A 23,012-nucleotide genomic window follows, 5' to 3' on the forward strand; every position below is an offset into this window, starting at 1 on the left:
AAAATAACATTGTTAAAATGTCTTCTCTAAAAATATCTACAGATATACAATCCTAGTTGAGGCCACATTACGTGTTGTGATCACAGAGAAGTAACCACACTTGGCAGATAGGATCCTACTAGTATAAAAATAATGTAATTTCACAAGATACCTATTTTAGAATCCAAGAATAGTTTCATACTGGAAATGTGATGCAGTGAACAGAAATGCATGTCTTCCCAAAGTGATGACAATAAACTATAGTTTAGAACTGCAGAATGTGATTTATTGGGACTATAGAATACATAGTGTTGAGAACTACGATACAATTTGGATATATTTCATATTTGGTTAGTTCCATCAACTATGGGTCTAAAATTGGTACAAGCTTTCTTTAATACAATTAGCACGACATAGTAGAGTCTGAAAAATATTTATAATACTTGGCCCATACACAACAGAAGTATATACACATCTTTACCCAAAACAGCACTATTGGTAAGAGTCCCAAACTGTAAACAACCCAAAGCCCATAAAGAGTAGGGTGGATCAATAAATTGGGGTATAGTCACAGACTGAAATTGGATGCAGCTCTAGCAATAAATAAACTGCAATCACACACAACATGGATAATGTTGAAAAAGAGAGGTCAGACACAAAAGCACACATTCTTTATGATTGCATCTACATAAAATTCAAAAACAGGCAAAACTAATCGACGCTGTTCGAAACATAGATTGGATTATACTTGGTGGGGGCAGTAACCAAAAAGAGGGCCTCTGGGATGCTGATAATATTCTGATTTTGTTCTGAGTGATGTTTGTTGAAGCATGCTCTCTTTGTGAAAATTTATAGGGCTTTCTTTACATTTATGATTTATGTACTCTTATGCGTATATTTATGTTTCACCAAAATAATACATAAAATATGCATAGAAAAATTACTTGAAGCACAAATTGAAAAAACACATGTAGAACTCCATGGAGAACAATACAGTGTTAACACGTAAAACAAGAGACAGAAATGTAAATAGAACATGATTCCAATGTTATTTAAAAACAAGTAAACTCATAGGCAAAAGGCAATGGGTCTGTACAACTATATTAGCTGTGATTATTTCTGGGTGGCTTGTTTATGAGTGATATTTGTTTCTTTATATAAATGGACACCCTTTATGCTTAAGACTGTATTCACAGAATAGCCTTTCATCAACACAATTTTTTAAAAAATTGTATTGTCTCTGTTTTTTTTTTTTTTAAATCATAGGTTGGAACATCTTGAACCTAGTAGCTAAGTTGACCATAACTGATTGTTGCACACAGTTTTTAAAGAAGTGGTATTGAATCTGTCACTAAAAATGCAATTCCTTAGTATTATAAATTCTTAATATAATAAGTTATTATGCAACCATAATGGGCCCATTTGGGCCTGAGGGAAACCATTAAAGAAATGTACCTGATTTTCTCCCTGGCCTCTTTATGAAAAGGAATCGAATGTCAGGAGAATAGACACATTATAAAAAAAAAAAAGGAAGCATATTTCAATTGCTTAAAGACTTCAGCATTTAGGAACATAAATTATTATTCTGATTTCAACATTTATCTATGAGATATCTCATTTTCTATTCAGGTCTGTTGTTATTCATGACATATATTATTTCTGGATAGCTTGACCGTTCTAAATATTTATGATAATGTATTTTTTTTTCCGGAAGCAAAAAGTTCAAATCAAAGCAATGGAAACATGTGAGCTATGACTTGACCTAGGTCCAAATAGATGATAATTCATTGCAGTTAAGACAGCATCAATTTTAAGGCACCCCACTATTCATGGATTGCTAAGAAAGAAAAACACTGACGCACTATTATACCCCATTGACTATAAGATGCATCTTAATTTCAGAAATGTTAACATATTTTTAAAATTCATTTCTAGAATTGATTAAATATGTCAGTAAAATACAGAATGTTTTAAGGTCAAATTCTGTCACATTAAATGTTTTCCCAGCATTGGATAAAATATGTAGTAATGTAAGTTGCCACTAACCCTTGTGGTACTTCAGGAAATTACATACGGGGACTTTCCTTCACTTTACTGCTTTATACTGGAACACTTTGATAATTACACAAACCTATGATGTCTATACTGTGAATAGTGCCCCTTAGAGTTGGTGCTGTAGAACCTGTACAATCATTTGTTAAGCGTCTACAGGTACACGACCAGAAACTGTATTAAATACTTTGCAGGGATTCTTTTATTTCATCATTATAACAGCCCTAAAATGTGGGGAAGTATTATGATCAATGCTATTGGTGCCGCATCCAGATCCCCTTTACCATCTGGGGCACCCATCTCCCAGCTGTGGTGAGTGTTGGCTGCTAACAGCTCATAGCTTCTGCTCTGGAAAATTGCCCTCCACCAGAAGGAAACCCCTCCTCCAGTAAGCTATGCCTCCCCCCACTCCCAAATATGGAATATGCTGACCTTTGTGTCTCAAGGTGAGGCTGACTCTGGTACAATTCACCCACACTCCAGAGCTCCCTGTGGGATCAAGCAGAAGCCAGACTCCCGCTAAGTCCACATCCTTGCTTAGCCACTTCCCCTTCCCTGTCTGCTGTCCTCATTCCCCATCCCCTGAGAATCCCCTCCCCCCAGTCAGTAAATCACATGCACCTAAATCCCTCTCTTGGGCTCTATTTCTAGGAAATTCAAACTTTTTATAAAGTTGCAAGTGAAGAAATTGGGTCTTTGAAAACTTTGGTAACATGGTCACAAAGTTAGCAAGTGATGCTTTGCATCTGTGCTTTCGGTCTTCCATGTCTGTTAGCTCTTATACTCATTTTTGCAGAAGTGGAAGCCCAGACTATCGAAGAGCTAAAGCAACAGAAATCGTTTGTGAAACTTCAAAAGAAGCACTACAAAGAAATGAAAGACCTGATTAAGAGACACCACAAGAAAACCACTGACCTTATCAAAGAACACACTACAAAATATAATGAAATTCAGAATGACTACTTGAGAAGGAGGGCAGCTTTGGAAAAGACAGCCAAAAAGGATAGTAAGAAAAAGTAAGTTGAATGTGTAATGTTTGTTTTCTGACATGAAAGAAGAGTTATTTATGTGGATTTTTGATGTCTTGTACTGCATTTTGGACCCATACCACTGCAAGAAAGAACGCCACTCAACTCCTTCCATTCTCTATCGCTCTTGTGTCACCTCAGTTCAGTTTTGCCTGTGGACTGAATTTCTTTATTTGACCAAATTCTCAGAATAGATATACAGGAAGTCCTGTCTCAGAATAGATATGAGTTCTAGCCTACGAGCCCAATACCAGTTGGCTGACTTCCCATATTACAGCTGCCAACTTGGTGGACTTGAACTGTTTCACATACCTAGGACCTTGTTGAAGAGGCAACTTGTCTTACAGAAAAGAGAAAGCTCAACTATCCTTTGCTGCCTCATCTAAAAACCACAAAACCCTGTACCCTTGTGTTTGGACCTAGGGGTCCCCACAGCTCCTTATACCCAGACTTGAAGGGAAGAAGCCTCTTTCACACATTCATTCAACCAATATTTACTGAGTGCCTACTCTATGCCTGTGGGACACAGAAGTTAACATGAGCTACACAATTGTCACCCTCAAGTAACTGACACGGAAATGCAGAAAATTATGTGAGCATATGAGCTACCTGTCAGTGAGCTCAGAGTCAGACAGGCTGTACTATATTCCTTTCACTTCTTTAATGTATAATCTTATCTCGATGCCAGGTGAGAGAGACAGGTAAGATACATTTTTTAGATCCATATTGTGACACATGATTTAACATGTGCTTAACTAAAAAGCATCTTCAAAAGCCAGTACTTGGATTTTAAAAAACAACTAAAGTGTCATTTTTCAGTGCTGGTACAGGCTTAGAAGGCATCTAGGTGAAATTTTGTCACTTCTTCAAGGAAGAAACTGAAAGCTATAGGCGTTAACGTTTACCCGCAGTTCCAGTAAAGGTTGGCCTGAAACATCTCCTAAATTTCTCTTTTAGTAATATGTATGGAGTTGTCTGTTTGTTCACATATTTATTTACTTATAAGTCACATCATGCAAACTTCCAATAGAGTACTGAAGTAACTTATATTAGAAGGCGTGTAAAAATCCTGCGAAAATAGAAAAAGAAAAACAACACATACACATACATACACATAGACTGAGTGGCTGCCAGTTATTTAGACCTGCTGTCCAACAAGAGAGCCACATGTGGCTACTGAGCCCTTGGAAAGTGTCTCATAAAAATTTAAATGTGCTCTACGTATAAAATACCCAATTTCAAAGACTTCATTAAAAAAAAAATATATATATATATATATATATATAATAGCTCATATTTTATATGGACTTACATTGATTCTATTTTAATTACATGTTGAAATGATAATATTTTGGGTGTATTGGGTTATGTAAAATATATTATTAAAAATAATTTCGCTCATTTATTTTTCACTTTCTAAGGACACTACTAAAATTTTAAGCCACATATATGTAGAAAAAGATCAAGTACGTGGACTCACATTATATTTCTACTGGACAGCACCAACCATTTAATATAATTTCTGTCCTTGGACACTGATTTTAGCTCTTAGCTTCTGAGAAAAGGAAATATGGGTTAGATAATTATTATCTGACTAAAGGAAACTTGCTTGCTTTTCCAAGAGAGACAAACATTTTCCCAGTATTAAATTATGAAAGAATTCATCTCATGAATCTTGTACAGGCAATATTAGGCAACAGGGGATGTTTTCAACTCTGTTTTTACAGAAGATACAGAAACATTGCTCCCTTGGTTATTTTTTTATACTTTCCCTCAACACACAAACAAAAATATCTAAGCTTCTAGTATCAAAAGACATATCAGGAGAAACTTTCCTTCAAGAGGCAAAGCCACTGAGGTCTGATTATGTCGGTCCAGCTCCCATTCCCCTTTGATATACCTTAAAATCCTGAAAACACCTCAGAGTGGACAAATTTTCATTAGTTTCTTATTCAAATATCCATCATCTCAACTGAGCTTTCCACATCTTGTGAAGAGCAGATCATTCAAGGATAGTTTCTGTCCCCACACTGGCATGCAATGATTCTGGGTTGTACTTAAGAGCACAGACTTTACCTTGCCCTAGATGTCTGCCCTCAGGTAAGCTTCACTGCTGGCCTCCCCCCACCACCTCCCGTCCCCCCATACTGTGTCCTTAGGCAGATTGTCTCAGTGAGCCCCAGTTTACTCAAGTGTTAACTGGAGATGGCCATACCTACTGTCGGGTTGTCGTGGAAGCCTAAGGTAAGGCAGAGATGGCTGAGTCATGCTGAGTGGTTAACGAGAGTGGTTGTGGTAGTTGTGGTTGATTGTTCTGGCTACACTCACTTCCTGCTACGAAAGATGATAAATGTATTTCACATTCATACCAGGATGACGCTCATCTCACCAATGCTCCTCTATTCTGATGCTGATAAATAAACTTGCATTCATGCCAGGATGGTGGGCCACCTCAGTGTTGCCATGTGATTCTCGTGTATCAGGATCCATGAACCTGGCAGAGTTCTCATTCTCATTTGTCATTAAACATAAAAAATGCAAATAGAAACTTTTAAGGGAATTCTGCATCCCTTATTTGACAAAACAGGATCCTAACACCAGCTTCAACCAACTGCCTGTCCATGTGGCACCACTGATACTGGCCTAATTCAAAGAGACAGCAAAAGGAATTTGTGCCAGCTGAAGTCTAAGAAATTTCTTCTACCTGTTCCACTTGACTGCAAGTTAGAAACATAGGTGCACAATCTGATGTGCTGGATATCTTAGGTGGTTTAGTTTTCTTTCTGCAGAAGTTTCTGTGTAAACAAAAAGAGCTGATCTGTTTTTGTACCCCGTTCCCAACACTGTCTTTCTTCTATTGTGTCCTATAAGAAATAAGAACACAAAATTTGAAGGAGCCACACCATATATTTTAACACAATAATAAGTTAGTGAGAATTGCTTTTATTTATTTCAACATTGGTCCTAAATTTCTAAATATCTGTATAACTCTGACTACGAATAACTCAAGGAAAGTCACCGAGCACAGAGAAGATTCAGTAGATATTTTAGAATGAGCTAATACATCTCTCTTTCTCTTGTAACCTAAGCATGTTGGGGAAAGTGCCATTTTGGGTAGAGAGATCAATGAAGTTGGTACAGCACACCTAAACAACTTATTTTAATAACATATTATTGCTATTAAAAGATGTCAAGAAACAGAACATGGCAGCTGGGAGGGTTGCCGGCACATTGTGTCTGCACAAACTCTTGTTTTCAATCCACATCACCCAGATGCAAAATGCAGCATGTCTTTAATTCCCCTGACAGAATCTAGTCAACATAGAGTCTGCTGAAGTTGTTATAGGAGAAATGCAGCTGGGAATTACGTTATACAAAGACAAAAGACTTAAACATCCTTAATAGACACTGTTTTCCCCAAAAGGGATTATCCATCTCTCCCCCACCACTGCCAGGGCCCCCAACCATCTGGCTTTTTTTTCTGCTTCTACCTCTTTCTGGAGCAACACAAATTTCTTCCATTTTTTGTGTTTTGGGATCCTCTCCTGCTAAGCTTGCCTGGAGTATCAACTGGTACCTTCAGTGGCTTTCGAAATACTTATTTCCAAACCCAACGCTCTCTCCAGGAGGAACTCTGGTGAACCACATTCCCCCACATCCTGCTCTGACCTGCATGTTTTGTGAGTTAAGCTCTGTGTCTCTGCAGATCGGAACCCAGCAGCCCTGACCACGGTTCATCAACGATTGAGCAAGATCTTGCTGCCCTGGATGCTGAAATGACTCAAAAGTTAATAGATTTGAAGGACAAGCAACAACAGCAGCTGCTTAATCTTCGACAAGAGCAGTATTACAGTGAAAAATACCAGAAGCGTGAACATATTAAACTGGTAAGCCTGAGAAATACGATTTATGTTTGTACAGCCGGGACCCTCTTTTATATGGAAAACGTTTAATGCCCTTGGATAACTTAAAAGGAGACAGCATCAGGTCTGGCTGGCACCTTCCTTTCACTTCTTTATCCAATAATCTTATTTTAATGCTAGGTTATAGAGAGAGGTAAGATGCATTTTTTAAATCCACATTTTGACATATGATTTAACATGTGCTAAACTTGCAAGCACAATCAAAACCTGGTACTTGGGTTTTCAAAAGCTACAGAATCATCATTTCTTAGAACTGAAAATTGCATGGTATCTACCACAGTCATATTTTGTAAGCCCCACTATTCTAGCCTCGTTACCAAGCTCTTCTCTGTTCCCTAATGAAGCTATGGTTTATTGTTTTTACTTTCACTAACTTATTTTTGAGTTATAATAGTTTTGGGGGAGCTTGAAATCTCACAAAGAATTAGAAAACACTTACCTTTAAGAAAATTAAGGACATGCTGCAAATAAATGTTCACTTTTTTTGTACCACTGGGCTTTGCAAGAACTAAAGAAATCATACTGTCTAGACTCCTACAATTAGGAGTGTTGTCCACCCAATCGCTGAGGCTCTCTATGAAAGGAAATGCCATCGTCTCTGCTAATGATCCATTGTGTCTTCCAAAATGTTTTCTTGTGAATTGTGACATTCTTTCCATTGTTGTTGATGCCTTGACACATAGAATGGGTGTGATAAGTATTTGGTGGCAGATAAATTAAATGAAACAATAAATGGCCTTGAAAACAAGCTTGTGCCAAAAATAAAACAAATGAGTAAGCTTAATAGAAATTAAAGTAGTGCCCGCAGAGAAAATGGGTTCTGAGAGGTGTTTGTACGACTTGTCTATTTTTTTGCTGAAGAATTATGTATGTGAGAAAATTCTGAGGCTGTTTCTGCTTGTAGGTTGGAAATCAGTGGATGGTTTAGCCATGACTGTGTATTAGGCAAGTCAGTGCAATGTGTTGTTCTAGTACTGGTTCCTCAGTGACAATATGCAAATGAGCAGGTCCAAATCATATCAGGAGCTAATCAAAAATCAGATTCCACTTGGTCAATATTGTCAATTACAGCATTCATCAGAATCACTTGGAGGGTTTGTTAAAACAGATTGTTGGGTCCTACCCTGAATTTCCAATTCAACAAGCCTCTTGTAAGGCTGGTGATGCTGATACTTCTGGTCCCAGAACCGCACGTGGAGACCCACTGCCCCATACCTACGTTGAGACTCCAAGATTTATCTTCAACAAGTTCCATACAATTTTGATGGGCCACCTTGTTTGTGAAATAAGATCAAAGCAGTGAAAGAACACTCGGGCAGCGTTCAGTTTGGTTTAAGGAAGGGATTAACTTGACAGAACTGAGGAAGTGAAAGTGAATTTTAATGGGAGATAATGGCTTTGGGACCCAACTCCAACCACTGCCACCTGACTTTCTCCAGTACTCCCCATCCCTAGTACTCCAGAAAATAATAGTAATGTAAAAATTAAAATAGCACCATCCACCAAACACCCACAATGTGGCCTGGCCATACACTGTGCTAAGCTATTTACAGGAATTGCTCAATTTAACCCCTATTATAACCACTGAAGTTTGTTACTATTGTCAGCCCATTGGACAGATTAAAAATCTTACCAAGAAGTTGACTTTCCCAAGGTTGCACAACTAGAAAGTCGTGCAGTTGTGATTTGAAGCTTGGTCCTCTGACTCTAGAGCTTCTGCTTTATCACCATTGTGCAGATACCTCCAGTAATTCAGAGTTCAAGCCAAGATTATTAGAATGACCTCACATCTACTCAGAACACACAGCCAGCTCCTTCATTGTGATGACTGGGATACTGTGCCTCTCTCTTTTCTTTGTATTTCTTTTTATTCTTTTTTCAATTATAATTAACATTCAATATTACTGTATATTAGATTCAGGTGTACATCATAGTAGTTAGACATTTATATAATTTATGAAGTAATTCCCCCAATAAATCTAGTACCTATCTGGCACTATACTTAGTTATTGCAATATTATTGACTATGTTCCCTAGGCTGTATTTTACATCCCTGTGACTATTTTGTAACTACCAATTTGTACTTCCTATTCTCTTCATCTTTTTCACCCTGCCCTCCAAACGCCCTTCCATCGAGTAATCATCAATTTGTTCTGTGTATCTATGAGTCTGTTTCTGTTTTTTTTTTATGTTGTTGTTGTTATTGTTTATTTTTTTTCTTTAGATTCCGCATATACTGTGTTTCTGTGTTTCCCCAAAAATAAGACCTAGCCAGACCATCAACTCTAATGCGTCTTTTGGAGCAAAAATTAATATAAGACCTGATATGATATTATATTATCTAAGATCCGGTATTATTATATTATATTATATTATACCCAGTCTTATATTAAAATAAGACCGGGTCTTATACTAATTTTTGCTCCAAGAGACACATTAGACCTGATGGTCCAGCTAGGTCTCATTTTCGGAGAAACACAGTAAGTGAGATTATATGGTATTTGTCCTTCTCCATCTGACTTATTTCACTTAGCATAATATCCTCTAGGTCCATCCATGTTGTTGCAAATGGTAAGATTTCATTTTTTTAATGGCTGAGTAATATTTCATTGTATATATGTACCACAATTTCTTTATCCAATCAACTATTAAAGGGCATTTCAGTTGTTTCCATATTTTGGCTATTATAAATAGCACTACAGTGAACATAGGGGTGCATATATCATTTCAAATATGTGTTTTGGATTTCTTTGGATAAATACCCAGGAGTGGAATTGCTGACTCATAGGTAGTTCTATTTTACAATTTTTGAGGCACCTACAAACTGTTTTCCATAGTGGCTGCACCAATTAGCAGTCCCACCAACAGTGCAGGAGGGTTTTCTTTTCTCCATATCCTCTCCAACACTTGTTTTTTGATTTATTGATGATTGCCATTCTGACAGACGTGAAGTGATATCTCATTGTGGATTTAATTTGCATTTCTCTGGTGATTAATGATGTTGAGCATTTTTTCATGTCTATTCTGTATGTCCTCTTTGGAGAAATGTCTATTCTGGTCCTCTATCCATTTGTTAATTGGACATTTTTTTTTTTTTTGGTGTTGAATTGTATGAGTTCTTTATAAATTTTGGATATTAACCCCTTATCAGATATATCATTGGCAAACATCTTCTCCCATTCAGTAGTATGGATATCTTTTTCTTTGTTGTGCAAAAGCTTTTAGTTTGATGTAGTCCCATTTGTTCATTTTTTCTTTTGTTTCCCTTGCCCAAGGATATATATAGGTGTGTGTGTGTGTGTGTGTGTGTGTGTGTGTGTGTGTGTGTGTGTATATATATATATGTTGGAGAATTTACTGCCTGTGTTGTCTTCTAGGAGTTTTGTGGTTTCAGGTTTTACATTTAAGTCTTTAATCTATTTTGAGTTTATTCTTGTATGTGGAGTAAGAAGGTGGTCCAATTTCTTTTCTTTTCTTTCTCCTTTTTTGCATGTATCTGTCCAGTTTTCCCAGCACCATTTATTGAATAGACTGTGTTTACCCCATTATATATTCATGCCTCCTTTGTCATAGAATAGATAACCATATAGGCAAGGGTTTATTTCTAGGCTTTCTATTCTGTTCCATTGATCTATGTGTCTGTTTTTATGCCAAAACCATGCTGTTTTGAGTCTACGGCCTTGTAGTATAGTTTGATATTAGGTAGCGTGATACCCAAACTTTGTTCTTCCTCAAGATTGCTTTGACTCTTTAGGGTCTTTTCTGCTTCCATATACATTTTAAGATTATTTGTCTAGTTTTTTGAAAAATGTCATTGGTATTTGCATTGAATCTATAGATTGTTTTGGGTAGTATGGAAATTTAAACTACTTGTATATTAATTATTCTTATTCATGAGCATGGTATGTGCTTCCATTTATTTGTAGCTTCTTCAATTTCTCTCTTCAGTGATCTATAATTTTCCAAGTACAGGTCTTTTACTTCCTTGGTTAAATTTATTCCTAGGTATTTTATTTTGATGCAATTGTAAATGGGATTTTTTTTTTTAATTCCTCTTTCTGATAGTTCATTTTTGGTGTATTAAGTGCAACCAATTTCTAAATATTGATGTTGCATCCTGCTACTTTACTGAATTCATTTATCAGTTCTAATAGTTTTTTAATGGAATTTTTGGGGTTCTTTCATCACGCCAACTTTATTTCACGTACCATAAAATTTACTCATTTAAAGTGCATATTTCAGTGGCCTTTAAATTGTGGATTTGGGTTTCAGATAAAGCTGCAGTGCCTTTGAATACACATGTGTGGGCCTTTGTTAAGAAGGCAAATGCCCAAATGCCTTGGATTTAGAACCAAACAAAGTTTATTTTATGGCTATCTGGGACATCCACAGTTTACGCTACATGCCTTTAACTAACATAACATATACATCAGAACTTTCCATCAACTACATTTGTAATAACCAGAAATTGTTCTGCTAGGAATTCTTTTGACTGAAAGGCATACAGAAATGTCAGTTCTATCTTTGGTTGGGGTTCTGAGTTATGAATAGGACTTTTAGGCTAAATTAGACAAATGGAAATGTAATTAAAAATAAAGTAGGCCCCAAGTAAAAAAGGAGTATTTGGGTGATGAAGAAAATTAAACAAAAGGTATTTCATCTCCCAAAATTGCTTTGGGAATTGAATACAAATGTGTTTTGGTTAAGGATAGTACATTTCAAATGCAAGCACCCACAGTTCAAGGTTCTAGAGATAAGCCATGGTATTGATAAACTCCCTGTTAAATGTTCATTAAAAATTAATATTTGCAAAATGTTGATAGACACTGGAGATAAAGATGAAGAAGATATCATCACCACACACTCAGGGAGCATGTATTATAAACAGTTATATTACCATGTGATACATGAAATAATAAAGGTATCAATAAATTGATATGAAAACACAGTTGTGAGAACAATTGCCTAAATGGATAAACTGATAAACACCAAGAGAATATTTTTGGTGTAATTATTTATATTATTGTGGAAGGTATAAATGCATACCAAGTAACATAGACTCTGTAGCTTCAAAGATTTTTGCATACCTGTCCAAAAAGGATCTTCATCCTTAAAGGTCTACATCCAAATAGTTCTGCAGCCTGCTTGCTCCAAGTGTGGCCCCAATCACATGCAGAGTCTCAGGACCCACCCTGACGTGCTAAATCACAATTTGCATTCTAATAGGAGTTTCAGGTCACTTGTTACATGTTCAAATTGAAGAAGAACTCTTTTAAAGCCTTGGATCCTTATCATTGTTCAAAATGTAGTTTTGAATAAGCTTAAAATTCCTTTTAGTTAAAATGGGAAATACATCGTGCTCTCCATTCTTGACAGCCTGATCATTAAGCTGGATGGGTATCTAATGGTGTCAAAGGGCACAGGTCCTATGGAATTCCCACCTATATTCACAATAGAAGAAAATGGTTTCTTTCAGGTAGAGGTGAGTAAAAATAAAGATGTAAGTTCCCTGACCCCATTCAAGTTCTAGCACCCCTGACATCTCTCCATAGATATCATGAGGGTCTCGGGACTCCAGCTAAGGAGACCTATTCCAGAGACCTTCAGTGTTGGAGAATCAGCTCTAACTTGTTTACCCCTGCCATAGGTTGATCCTGAGTTTTGCCAATACCATTAAGGTTAGGTTATACTTTTAAAATGACTTTAGTAAGTGAAGAAAATTCTTAGAGGAACCGCACTGAGGGTTCTTGATCATTCACAATAATTAGCCCTTGCAAGACATTCAAGGCTAAATACCCTCAGCCTAGGGAGAAGGGATTTTGTGGTGATGTCCACCGGGTCGGTCCTCAGTTGCGTCTATGTTTCGCCCTCCATTTTGTCTTGTTTCTTTTTCCTCCTTCTTACTCCTACTGGGTCCAAGAAAAGATTTCCTCATTTTCTCTCACAGGCGCCACACTCTTTATCCTTTGCAGAGGCTTGTTTTGTTTAGCTTTGCTTTGCTTCCTACCTTTACTCCTCTTTCTCATGTTTTAAGTCTCCCACATGTTCTAATCTCCTTCATTTCTGCCTTCCTTCACACTGATTTTAATATCTCATAACCAACATTAGTACCCATCCTCCTGATTCCCCAAGTCTCTGCCAATTCCAGTGTTTCATTGTGAAAGCTCTGGATCAATACTGATCAGCTGTGAATAGATGGCCCATCATGATGTGAGTAACTAGTTATGTGACCACTCTGAACTTCAGTTTTCTCATTTGTCCAGTGGAGATAAGAATTATCGTCACCAAAAAAAAAAATATATATATATATATACACAAAACATTGTTTTTACTGTAAGGCTTCTTTTTTACAATATATGAATTGGCTAGGAGATCTTGAGTTCAAATATAAATGTGTATTGCAATTTTTGACATCCTGCTACAGTCTGAGGGAGTTCATCATTCTTCCCTTTGATAATTCTTGTCAGCACCATTTGCTCTTGCTGCCTGTTTAGGAGTCAACCTTGGATTTTCTCCCTTCTATGGTCACCCAGCTGAAGCATGTGCCAGAAGTAATTGTAGTGTCAGGAAGTATCTCTACTGTATTTGTGGTAGTGTTCTCTGTCTTCCTCCAATAGTCTGACTTTATCATAGGATCCTTTTTCCTGATAAATAAATGATTTAGCTTGACAAAAAAAACAGAAAAAAAAAACGGCTTTACATTCTTCACCGAACAAGAAATGAAAAATAAATAAAAGAATTTAGTAGAGAAATAAGGAAGATGATAATTGTCAAAATGTGTTCTTGTCGGTTTTTCTAATCATCATTAGTCAGCCCTAATGGAGTCGACGTTATTCTGTGTGTGTGTGTGTGTGTGTGTGTGTGTGTGTGTGGTTAGAAGTGGTATTGATCTTAAATTCCATTGCTTTAATTAGCTGCAAAAATAAGCATATTTCCATGTGTGTATTGGCTATTTGTATTTCTTTTTTTCACAAACTGCATATTCACATCCCTTGCCTATTTTTCTGTTGGATTGTGTCCTATTCTTTGGATCCAAGAATTCATACTGTATCTTTTCATTTATTATTTTAAGATGTTGGACCAGTTAGAGAGTATAAAGTATGCTAACATAATCATTCACTCACCCAAAGTTAGTGAAGATTTACTGCAGTTCTCATCCTGGGGGTGGGATTCCATGTGGACCATGCCTAAATGTGGTCCCTGCCCTTAGGGGTTAGAGAACAGTTTGTGAAGTCAGACCTTCTTTATGTTGGCTTTGTTGCATAACAAACATCCTGAAACTTACTGGCTTAAAACAACAACCATTTTGTTAGCTCATGATTCTGTGTGTAGCAATTTGAGCTTGATTTTAACTGGATGATTCTTATAGTCTTGGCTGGGCTCATTCGTGTGTCTTTGGTTCAGCTGCCCGAACCTACGGGCTCGGCTTCTGGAGGTCAGCTGAGTCAACACAGATGACTGATCTACATCTCTCATCATCCAGCAGCCTGGGCTGGTTCAAATGGAAGTTGGAAAGGCATCCAATTGACAGGAAGTGGAAGGGGACAAGATCTCTTAAGAGGTGTTGTTGTTTCCTCCTTCTATGACCAAACCAAGTAAAAAGACTTGCCCAGATTCAAGATATAAGGAAATAGACTCTATTTTTTGATGAAGGGAGCTGCAAGTCATGTTGCAAAGAGCTTGGATACAGAGAGCAGTGGAGAATTAGGACTTTTTTCTTTGTTTGTTTGTTCAAAATCTACACACAGCCCTCGTAGATTGGATGTGAGGTTCAATAAAACAATCCAGGGGAACTTAACACAGTGCCTAGAACATAGTCATAATTCTTTACCAAAGGACAATTTGCACAGGATTTAGGGTAAAGAGACATGACTTCCATTTTTAGTTATATAACTTTAGCTAAAATAGTTCACCTCTTGAGTGTTTGTACTCTAATTTCTAAAATAAAAAGTCTGCACAAGAATGCTTGTTAAGTTTCCCTTAACATGCTGGTTTCAATTAAATTATAGAATACAGAGGTGATCCAACTCTCAGACCTTTTAAAATAGTAAGTAGGGATTTTCAATTTAAAGCAATATACTTTTCAACTTTGGTTTTTCTTTTGTATATGTGCACAATATAAATTTTAATATATTTTAATGTGCTAATTGGTGACTGTTTAGGTAAGATTAAAGGTGGAAAAAAAGGGCAGTGAACAGAACCATCCCCAAAGACAAAGTAAATAATAGTTATGAGTTGTGTCAACTTAAAGATGCTTAGGGAACACAAGAGATTCTGCTGAAAGGAAAGTTCCAAAATAGAATCCGTGAGTCTGATAATTTAGTTTGTGCCCTCTGGAATTACAGGACTCATTGCATTCCATCTGGAATATATATATATATATATATATATATATATATATATATACACACACACACACATACACACACACACATACATATATATATATATATATACACACATATATATGTATATATAAAGTAAGTGAAACTTCCTTTATCATGAAAGTCATTTTTATCATTAAAATAAATATTTCATAGCCATAAACCCTTACTTTTTTATTATTTCTCAGTAGTTTAAACCATCACTGAATTCTAAAAACACTTATAACCATAGAATAATATAATTTTACAATTTATCAAAGAAACTTTATAGATAATTTAGATGTTATATTTTACTAGTGAGGAAACAAGGCCCAGAGACTTGAGACAGCAAAGCTCCAAGCATCATCTAGGCTGATAAACTAGATAGAACAATGAGAACCCTTTTATCAAATTTCTTGATTTTTTTTTTAGCTTGAAGATATTTCCAGTTGATAGGTTCACAAAAGAATACCCAAAAATATCCAAATCACGGGTGTGTGTTACATTGATCCATTTACATTTTCCAGAAAGCTAAAACGCTGACATTTACCTTGGCATAATTTAAAAGTGGAAATTTTAAATGTTGTACATTCACTGGGCCGATGTATTGACCTTGACTAGGAGTCATAGTCAGATTTTGACTTTCATTTATTTCTTTACCCAGCAAGAACAACAAAAAAGGAAACTTCCAAGGACCCTCTAAACATTTAGTTTCAAAGAGGAAGCTATACATTTTATTTAGCTATGGAAATTTAAAAAACATAATTTTATAAGTATAAGAGAATATCTCAGGGAATGATCAAGATAGTTGCCCTTTTGGTCTAAGAATTTCTCCTCCTGCTGAAAAGAGAAGGGAGCTAGTGCTGAATGTCAGCTCCACGTGCACAGGGCCTGTCTGTCAGCTCACCACAGCCAATGTCCATGGACCACGCTTTGAACAGCAAGATCTAGAAAGTCAGGTCATCAGCTCAAAGTTTCTAGGGTAGGGCCTGGTATTTAGTAGGTGCTTGATAAATATTTGTTGGTTTGTGGCTCACTGGAATAGTTGAGACAAAGCTGTGTGTTCCGGGAGCAACAGGAGAGGGAACTAGTTCTGAGAAGAGTAAAGCACAAGTGTAGAGGGTCTGTGGGAGGGACAAATAGGAAAGCCAGGGGATGCAGGAGATAGGGAACTTCTGGGGAACCTTGAGAGCGGGTGGTACTGGCAATTGTGTGGGGCTAAAACCAAATCAAAATAAAAGTCAGAATTGAATGAGTAGAAGGACTGTGAGATCTCCAGCTCAAAGGCTTCATTGACTGCATATCGAGGCTGCTTGGATGAGGGCAAGAGGTGGTAGGAAAGCAATAAATGTGAGCAGGTGCTGGCATAATCAGGAAAATAAGAAAAAGCTCTGACATCAGAAGAATGACAGAGATGACAACAGGGAAACAGAAGTATAATGCCATTGAATTGAAAAGCATTGCTGGGAGAGTTAACAATGGTCAGTAGAATGAAAACAGGCCCACACCCCCCCCACACACACACACACAAATCTAGCCGAGTATCCAAATCATCTGTGGAGATTTTTAAAATACTGACTCCCAGGCCCTGCCCCTAGACATTCAGAGTCCATAGGCCTAAGAACAGACCCTGGAATCTGTATTTTTAAAAAGTTGCCCAGAAGTATGTTGATGTTGTAGCCAAGGTTGGGGATCCCTGGATATAATGCTCTGTAACTCCTTGGGGTGAATGGGAGAGAAGAAAGTTCCCCTAGAGAAGGAAAGATGCTGAGTGTACACCATCAGCTGAAATAGAGGCATTGAGGGAATCCGTGAGGAAATTACCAGAGTCTGCATACCAATTTAACACCCAGACAGCCTGATAAATGTCCCTACAGCACTGTAATATTTCATGATTTCTGTAATTGTGGCAGTCACGATCAGCAATCTCTTGAATGATCAGATAAGTTTTCTGCTGTCCCAGCCCCAGTTAATATTGTTCGAATTTAATCTACTTCACAGGCGAATGCATCAAATTTCATGTTCATGTTAAGTTAATGTGGATTCTTTTTTGGATTCCTGTAAGAGAATTTCTCCCTTGACTTCTTTTATTCTCTTAGTTAAGAAAGAGGTTTTTAAAAAAAATAATTTCTACAGTCATAATAAAAAGGCAGCACAGGAAAGGGTAAGAGCCACAAGTCTGATTTATTTGGGTTGGGACCCAGCTCCGTCGCTTACTACCTCTGTCGCCCTAATCCAGGCACTGGAGCCCTGTGTTTCAGTGTCTTCCTATGTAAAACGAAGATGATAGCCAACCTCACAGGGCAACTCTTAGGACTGAGTAAGTTAATACATTTAAAACTCTTCAAATTGTCCCCAGCGTATACAAATTGTCAATGAAAATTTGCTGGCATTATGATTGTATTGCCTGTCACTGTTGTAGCTCTAGGTTATATAAAACTGGTCAACTCACCCTGCCATATCTGAGAATGTCCATCTGTGGGGAACAGTGGAGGGCCTTTTACAAGCCTACACAGTCTATTCGGTGTTGAGCAAGAAGGGCTGAGTCCAGTGGCTACTGCTGCCTCTACAATTGCAGCAGGTTGTGCACGTCTGTTCTTCATATGGAATAAAGAAAGAGAAGGGTTTTATAAGAAAATAGAAGCATGGCAATAAAATAATTGCTTTCCTGGTGATGTATTTAAACTTAAGCAGTAGCACAGAAGAGAATTTCTGATGTCCTTTGGAAGTCACCCACACCAGGACATAAACATCGATTTCTAAGATGGGTAACTCATATCATCCATGAAGCAATTAAACAGTAAATGATAGCTGGAAACGAAGAATTATAATTCACAGTTAATTATGACGCACATTTGTATCATACTTATTTTAAGCTTCACAATACCTCCCAAAGATAAAAGCATCGATAATCTCATTTACAACCAGGAAAACAGGTTCAAAAATGTAGGTCCCTTGACCAAAACCATACTTTTAATACTTCATAGAGTGGAGATTACATCCTGGGTCCACACTGTTGGTTGTCTTCGCACTGAGCCAACCTGCAGCAACCAGCACAGTAATCTAAGGAATCCTACTTAATCAAAAAGAGATAAAAATCTCCTATTAAAACCTAGATAATATGATGGTTTTAAATTATGTCTTCAGTGCCTACGTTAGATGTCTGGCAATTCTATTGTTAAACATCAATGACAGATTTTCTAACTACAGATACTGTTGTTTGGAAAAGCAGAGGGAGAGGGTGCTTTGTTTGTCATAATGTAAAACAGCAAACTGGTATTTTCTTTCCCCAGCTTATTCAAAAGTTGACGGATGTTGCTGAAGAATGTCAGAACAATCAGTTAAAGAAGCTCAAAGAAATCTGTGAGAAGTAAGCCTCCGTTCTTGTTACAGTGGACTTGTAAATATAAATGTACTAAACACAAACTGCCATTTGATTTGCCTTTTTTTTTCCCTTTTACTTCCATTTGACTTCAGAGAGAAGAAGGAATTAAAGAAGAAAATGGATAAGAAGAGGCAGGAGAAGATAACAGAAGCTAAATCCAAAGACAAAAGCCAGATGGAAGAGTAAGGAGAAAGCACCCCTTCTCCCCCACCTTTTACCTGGGGGTTATTTTATTCTGTATCTTTCTTAACCATAAAGACCCGTCTGTGAAATTTCTCCTCTAATTAACCTTTCATAAGATCCCTTTTGTAAGGTTTTTAACACAGAACTCAAAGAACAGTACAAAAAAGACCTTTGAGATAAAGACTGAGTAAAGAGCATCCCTTAGGAAAAGGCTAAATATTCACTTGTATTGTCAGGCAGCCTTCTCAGCATTTGGTGGAAACAGCTTCGCTCTTGGGGGAACCCGGCCTTTGTCCAGACCTGCTGCATTGTACCTTCCTTGCAGCAGTAATAAGACTGTAGAGACTTCTGTAAACTGTCATGTGGGAGCCTGAGATTATTGTGTTGTTGATGCCAGATTAGTTCTAATGATCTATTTGTCATTTTGCTTTTAGGGAAAAGACAGAAATGATCCGTTCATACATCCAGGAGGTGGTGCAGTACATCAAGAGGGTAGGTTGGTTGTTAAGAAACAAAAATTCAACAGAGTTTAAAGGTCTAATTGGTTTTATTCAGCGATTCATGAACTGGGCAGCATCTCATGTAGTAAATAGAAAGTTGCTCTGAGGAGTTGAACAAAGTGGAAGGTTTTTGTAAGCAGAAAGAGGGTGGGACAAGGGAGTTGAGTACAGGCAAGGTTACCTTCCCTTAGGGGAAGGCAGGGGCTTTTATCAGGCAGATTATCTCACTAATGTTGAAGGTGGAAATTCCAGACTGCTTGGTTTAAAATTCCATTTGGGACAGAGGCTGCAACTGCAATCAGGTTAGGTATTAAGTCTTGGTGGGACTTAGCAAAAGTGACTCCATTTTGGGCCTGTTGTTTCTTTTTAACACAGTTAATCCCTCTCACCTTCACAAACCATGTGTGAATGTTTGGCAAGCACAGTGTGAGCCTCTGGAGGGAAATGCCGTGTCTTCTTGGATCTGTTTATCACCGGCACCGAGCAAAGCGGCTTCACAGAGCAGGCACTCCTTAATTAATGTTTCTGCAAGTGGAATTGCAAACTTGTATATGAAAAGGCTCATTTAAACATAGACATCAAGAATCATTTCCACATCAGGAGCGCAGAAATATGATGTCAATGGGAGATTCCCCAAAAGAACTGTTCGTTGTCATCAATGGTAGAGAAGATGACAACCTCCAAAGGCCATTGTATTTTTTCTTTCCATAAATTTTTAAAAACTGTTATTATGGAAATTTTCAAAATTAATAAAAATGTAAGAGTAGTGTAATCCATCGATCACACCACCCTCACTCCTGTGTACCCATCACACCACTCCAACCCTGACTAATCTCCTATACCTGTAAGGGCAGTTCTTGACCAGGGTATGAAAGAATTAAATGTACGTCAATAATTAAATGTATGTCTGAACAGCTTTCAGTTTTTTCTGAAAACATTCACTTGAATGTTTAGCTAAAAATGGCTTTCTTTGTAACTTTCTTATAGTTAGAAGAGGCACAAAGTAAGCGGCAAGAAAAACTTGTAGAGAAACACAAGGAGATACGCCAGCAGATCCTGGACGAAAAGCCCAAGGTAAACTGAACTGAATAATAACACACAGTAATTTCATCTTCTTTCCATTCAATTAAAATAAGACTTCCCTAGTTCATGTACCTTGCACACAATCTCAGATCAGTTCCCGCATGTGAAACTCATGTATCTTTTTCAATGATGGTAAAAAATCTTTATAGCTATACTCAGTAAGCTTTTATCATCAACTGGTGAGGTTTACAAATTGCAAATACACAGAACACAACTCCAGAGGTTTGGTTTTATTTGGTCTGGGGTGTGGTTCAGGCATAACTATTTTTGAAAGCAATATGGTCCCTCTCCCCTGACAAGATAGGGAGAATTAGAGAAATTAGCTCAGCCTCTTCAGCTTTAAGATGTAATATTGTAATGGCAGACTCTGTCCAGCAGAGGGTGTCCTGTATCAATATCACCCTGGTTTCTACTAAAATATTCTCATAAACCAGATAAAAACAAAGAATTTTCCCCTATAATAATAGTTTATTGGGGCTTCACTTTAAAATTACCTGTGCTTATTGTTTGGTCCAAATCATGTTTAATGAATATTAACTTTAAACGAACTGAACATAAATAAAATACTTTTAAGTTAGCAAACAGTATCTCAGCTTTAGATGATTCCATCCATTTTGATTCATGAAGTAATATTTTTCTCTTTGTGAAAAATGTGCTTTTCAGTTTTCCTGTCCTTCAATCTTCAGTTTAAAATATCTACTATAAAAGGTACTGCTGTTCTATAAGAGTATTTTTTAAACCTATAAAGCTGTAAAGTGTTTGTTTTGTTTCATTATATAGTCCACTCATTAATTTACTTCTTATAGATTTCTTGTGGCTAATTCTAAATATATCTTTGGGGTTATTTATGCTCTTCTCCTTTCACATTTATTAGCTAAGACATTTATTTCATATTCTTGACTCCTAAAGTTTTAAGCTTGGCAATATAAATTCACAAGCAGTAATGAAAACCCAAGAATTATTAACTACTTAAATATGCTTTTATGTTTTTCATATAAATATACAATTTAAATATTCTTAGTCACCCTCTCAGGTTTATTATGCGTTATAATGTAAAGTAGAATAATTACATTATTATGTAAAGTAGAATAAATTTTAACATAATTTTAGAAATTGCTCTGCTTTCCGTTTAGGATTGATCCTTTAAAAATGCTCAAATACTTGGAATAAAAGATCCAGGTTTGACTGAAATTTAAGAAACACCTTAACAATAATCAATCCCAGGTGATATATTCAAATACATACCTTTTCAATCCATGCTGTCTGAATTCAAGTTTATCATTACTTTGTACACTGACATAATATATTTAGCTTATGGTTGATATCTCACTAGTCAGTTTTTGTATTTCTAAGAAATCTCTCTTGGGAAATGTTATTCCCACAGTTTCATTTTGCTTTGTTTTGTTTTGGTCCAAAAATGAAATGACTTTACTCATTAATAAAATACAATCACAAATATATTTTAATTTACAACTGTCAATATAAATAACCCTAAAAAGATTTTATGTTACTGCTCTAGCTCATCATGATTAAAATCAACTTTACACCTCTTAAATTTCTTCATTGGATATAACCAAACATTAGAACTTATAACTGTTGCACAATTTATCAGTCAGGATGCATTCAGCAGCAACTTTACAGAAAGCCCAATTAAAATTGTCTTAAACAATAATTAAATTTAGTAGGTCACAATACTGGAAGTTGAGAGATATTGCAGTTTGTAGAATGGTTATGTTAGTGGCTCAATGACTTCATCAAGAACACAGGTATTTTAAGAAATTCCACCATACCATCTCAGTTTTTTCCTTTTCATCCCCAGGCTGTAAACCCATAGTCACAAGATGGCTGCCATAGCGCCATACATTGCAATCCTAAATGAAACTATTCAAAGGCAGAAAAAGGAATGTCTTTATCTTATAACACTTTATAAGATTGAGAAACACCTTCCTAAATCTCCCGAATAAGCTTCCCCTTGTTGGCTAGAATTGTGTCATATGCTCATTCCTAAGCCAGTCATGTACATGAGAGTGTACTTTTCATGATTGGCTTAGAGTAATTAAGACTCATTCTAAAGGGTGGAGGGAGTCCAGTTCTCCTGAATTCCATGGTCATCAGGTACCTGAACTAAACTGTCTTCTTATCAAAGAAATAGAGGTGAGACAGCAGTTGGATAGGTAATAAATGGTGTGTGCTATCATATTCATAGCAATTTTTAATATTTTTTTGGCCCCTTCAAAAGAAATCTGAAGTTTGTCTATGAATTTTTAGTAGTTCTATTGCCTTCATTTATTTTCTTTAAATAACAACCACTATGATTTCTCTTTGTTTTTCATCCATGAGTTTCTTATGATCCTCTTATTGTGTCTGGATTTGAAGTTTGGCCTTGAAGATTGTTGGTTCTATGTCAAACTATTTATTGAGAGGTGTTCTTCAGGGCTTAGAAATATTGTGCTTTGGAACCGTGACTTTAATAATAAAATAAGAAATCATTACTATTAATATTGTAGGACACAATG

At 36.7% G+C, this 23,012-nt stretch overlaps 1 protein-coding gene across 2 annotated transcripts in view; it reads left to right on the plus strand.

The window, feature by feature from the left end:
* Positions 1-23,012, plus strand: part of PLCB1 (phospholipase C beta 1) — a 663,189-nt gene that overhangs the window by 563,780 nt on the left and 76,397 nt on the right. For both annotated transcript variants that reach the window (XM_033094700.1, XM_033094701.1), the window contains exons 26-31: positions 2,828-3,047; positions 6,766-6,946; positions 18,639-18,715; positions 18,823-18,912; positions 19,348-19,405; positions 20,401-20,487. In XM_033094700.1, the coding sequence (XP_032950591.1) occupies positions 2,828-3,047; positions 6,766-6,946; positions 18,639-18,715; positions 18,823-18,912; positions 19,348-19,405; positions 20,401-20,487 (713 nt within the window). The remainder of the gene's footprint in view (positions 1-2,827; positions 3,048-6,765; positions 6,947-18,638; positions 18,716-18,822; positions 18,913-19,347; positions 19,406-20,400; positions 20,488-23,012) is intronic.

This window comes from Rhinolophus ferrumequinum, chromosome 23 (genome assembly GCF_004115265.2).
Source record: "Rhinolophus ferrumequinum isolate MPI-CBG mRhiFer1 chromosome 23, mRhiFer1_v1.p, whole genome shotgun sequence".
Classification (NCBI taxonomy): Eukaryota; Metazoa; Chordata; class Mammalia; order Chiroptera; family Rhinolophidae; genus Rhinolophus; species Rhinolophus ferrumequinum.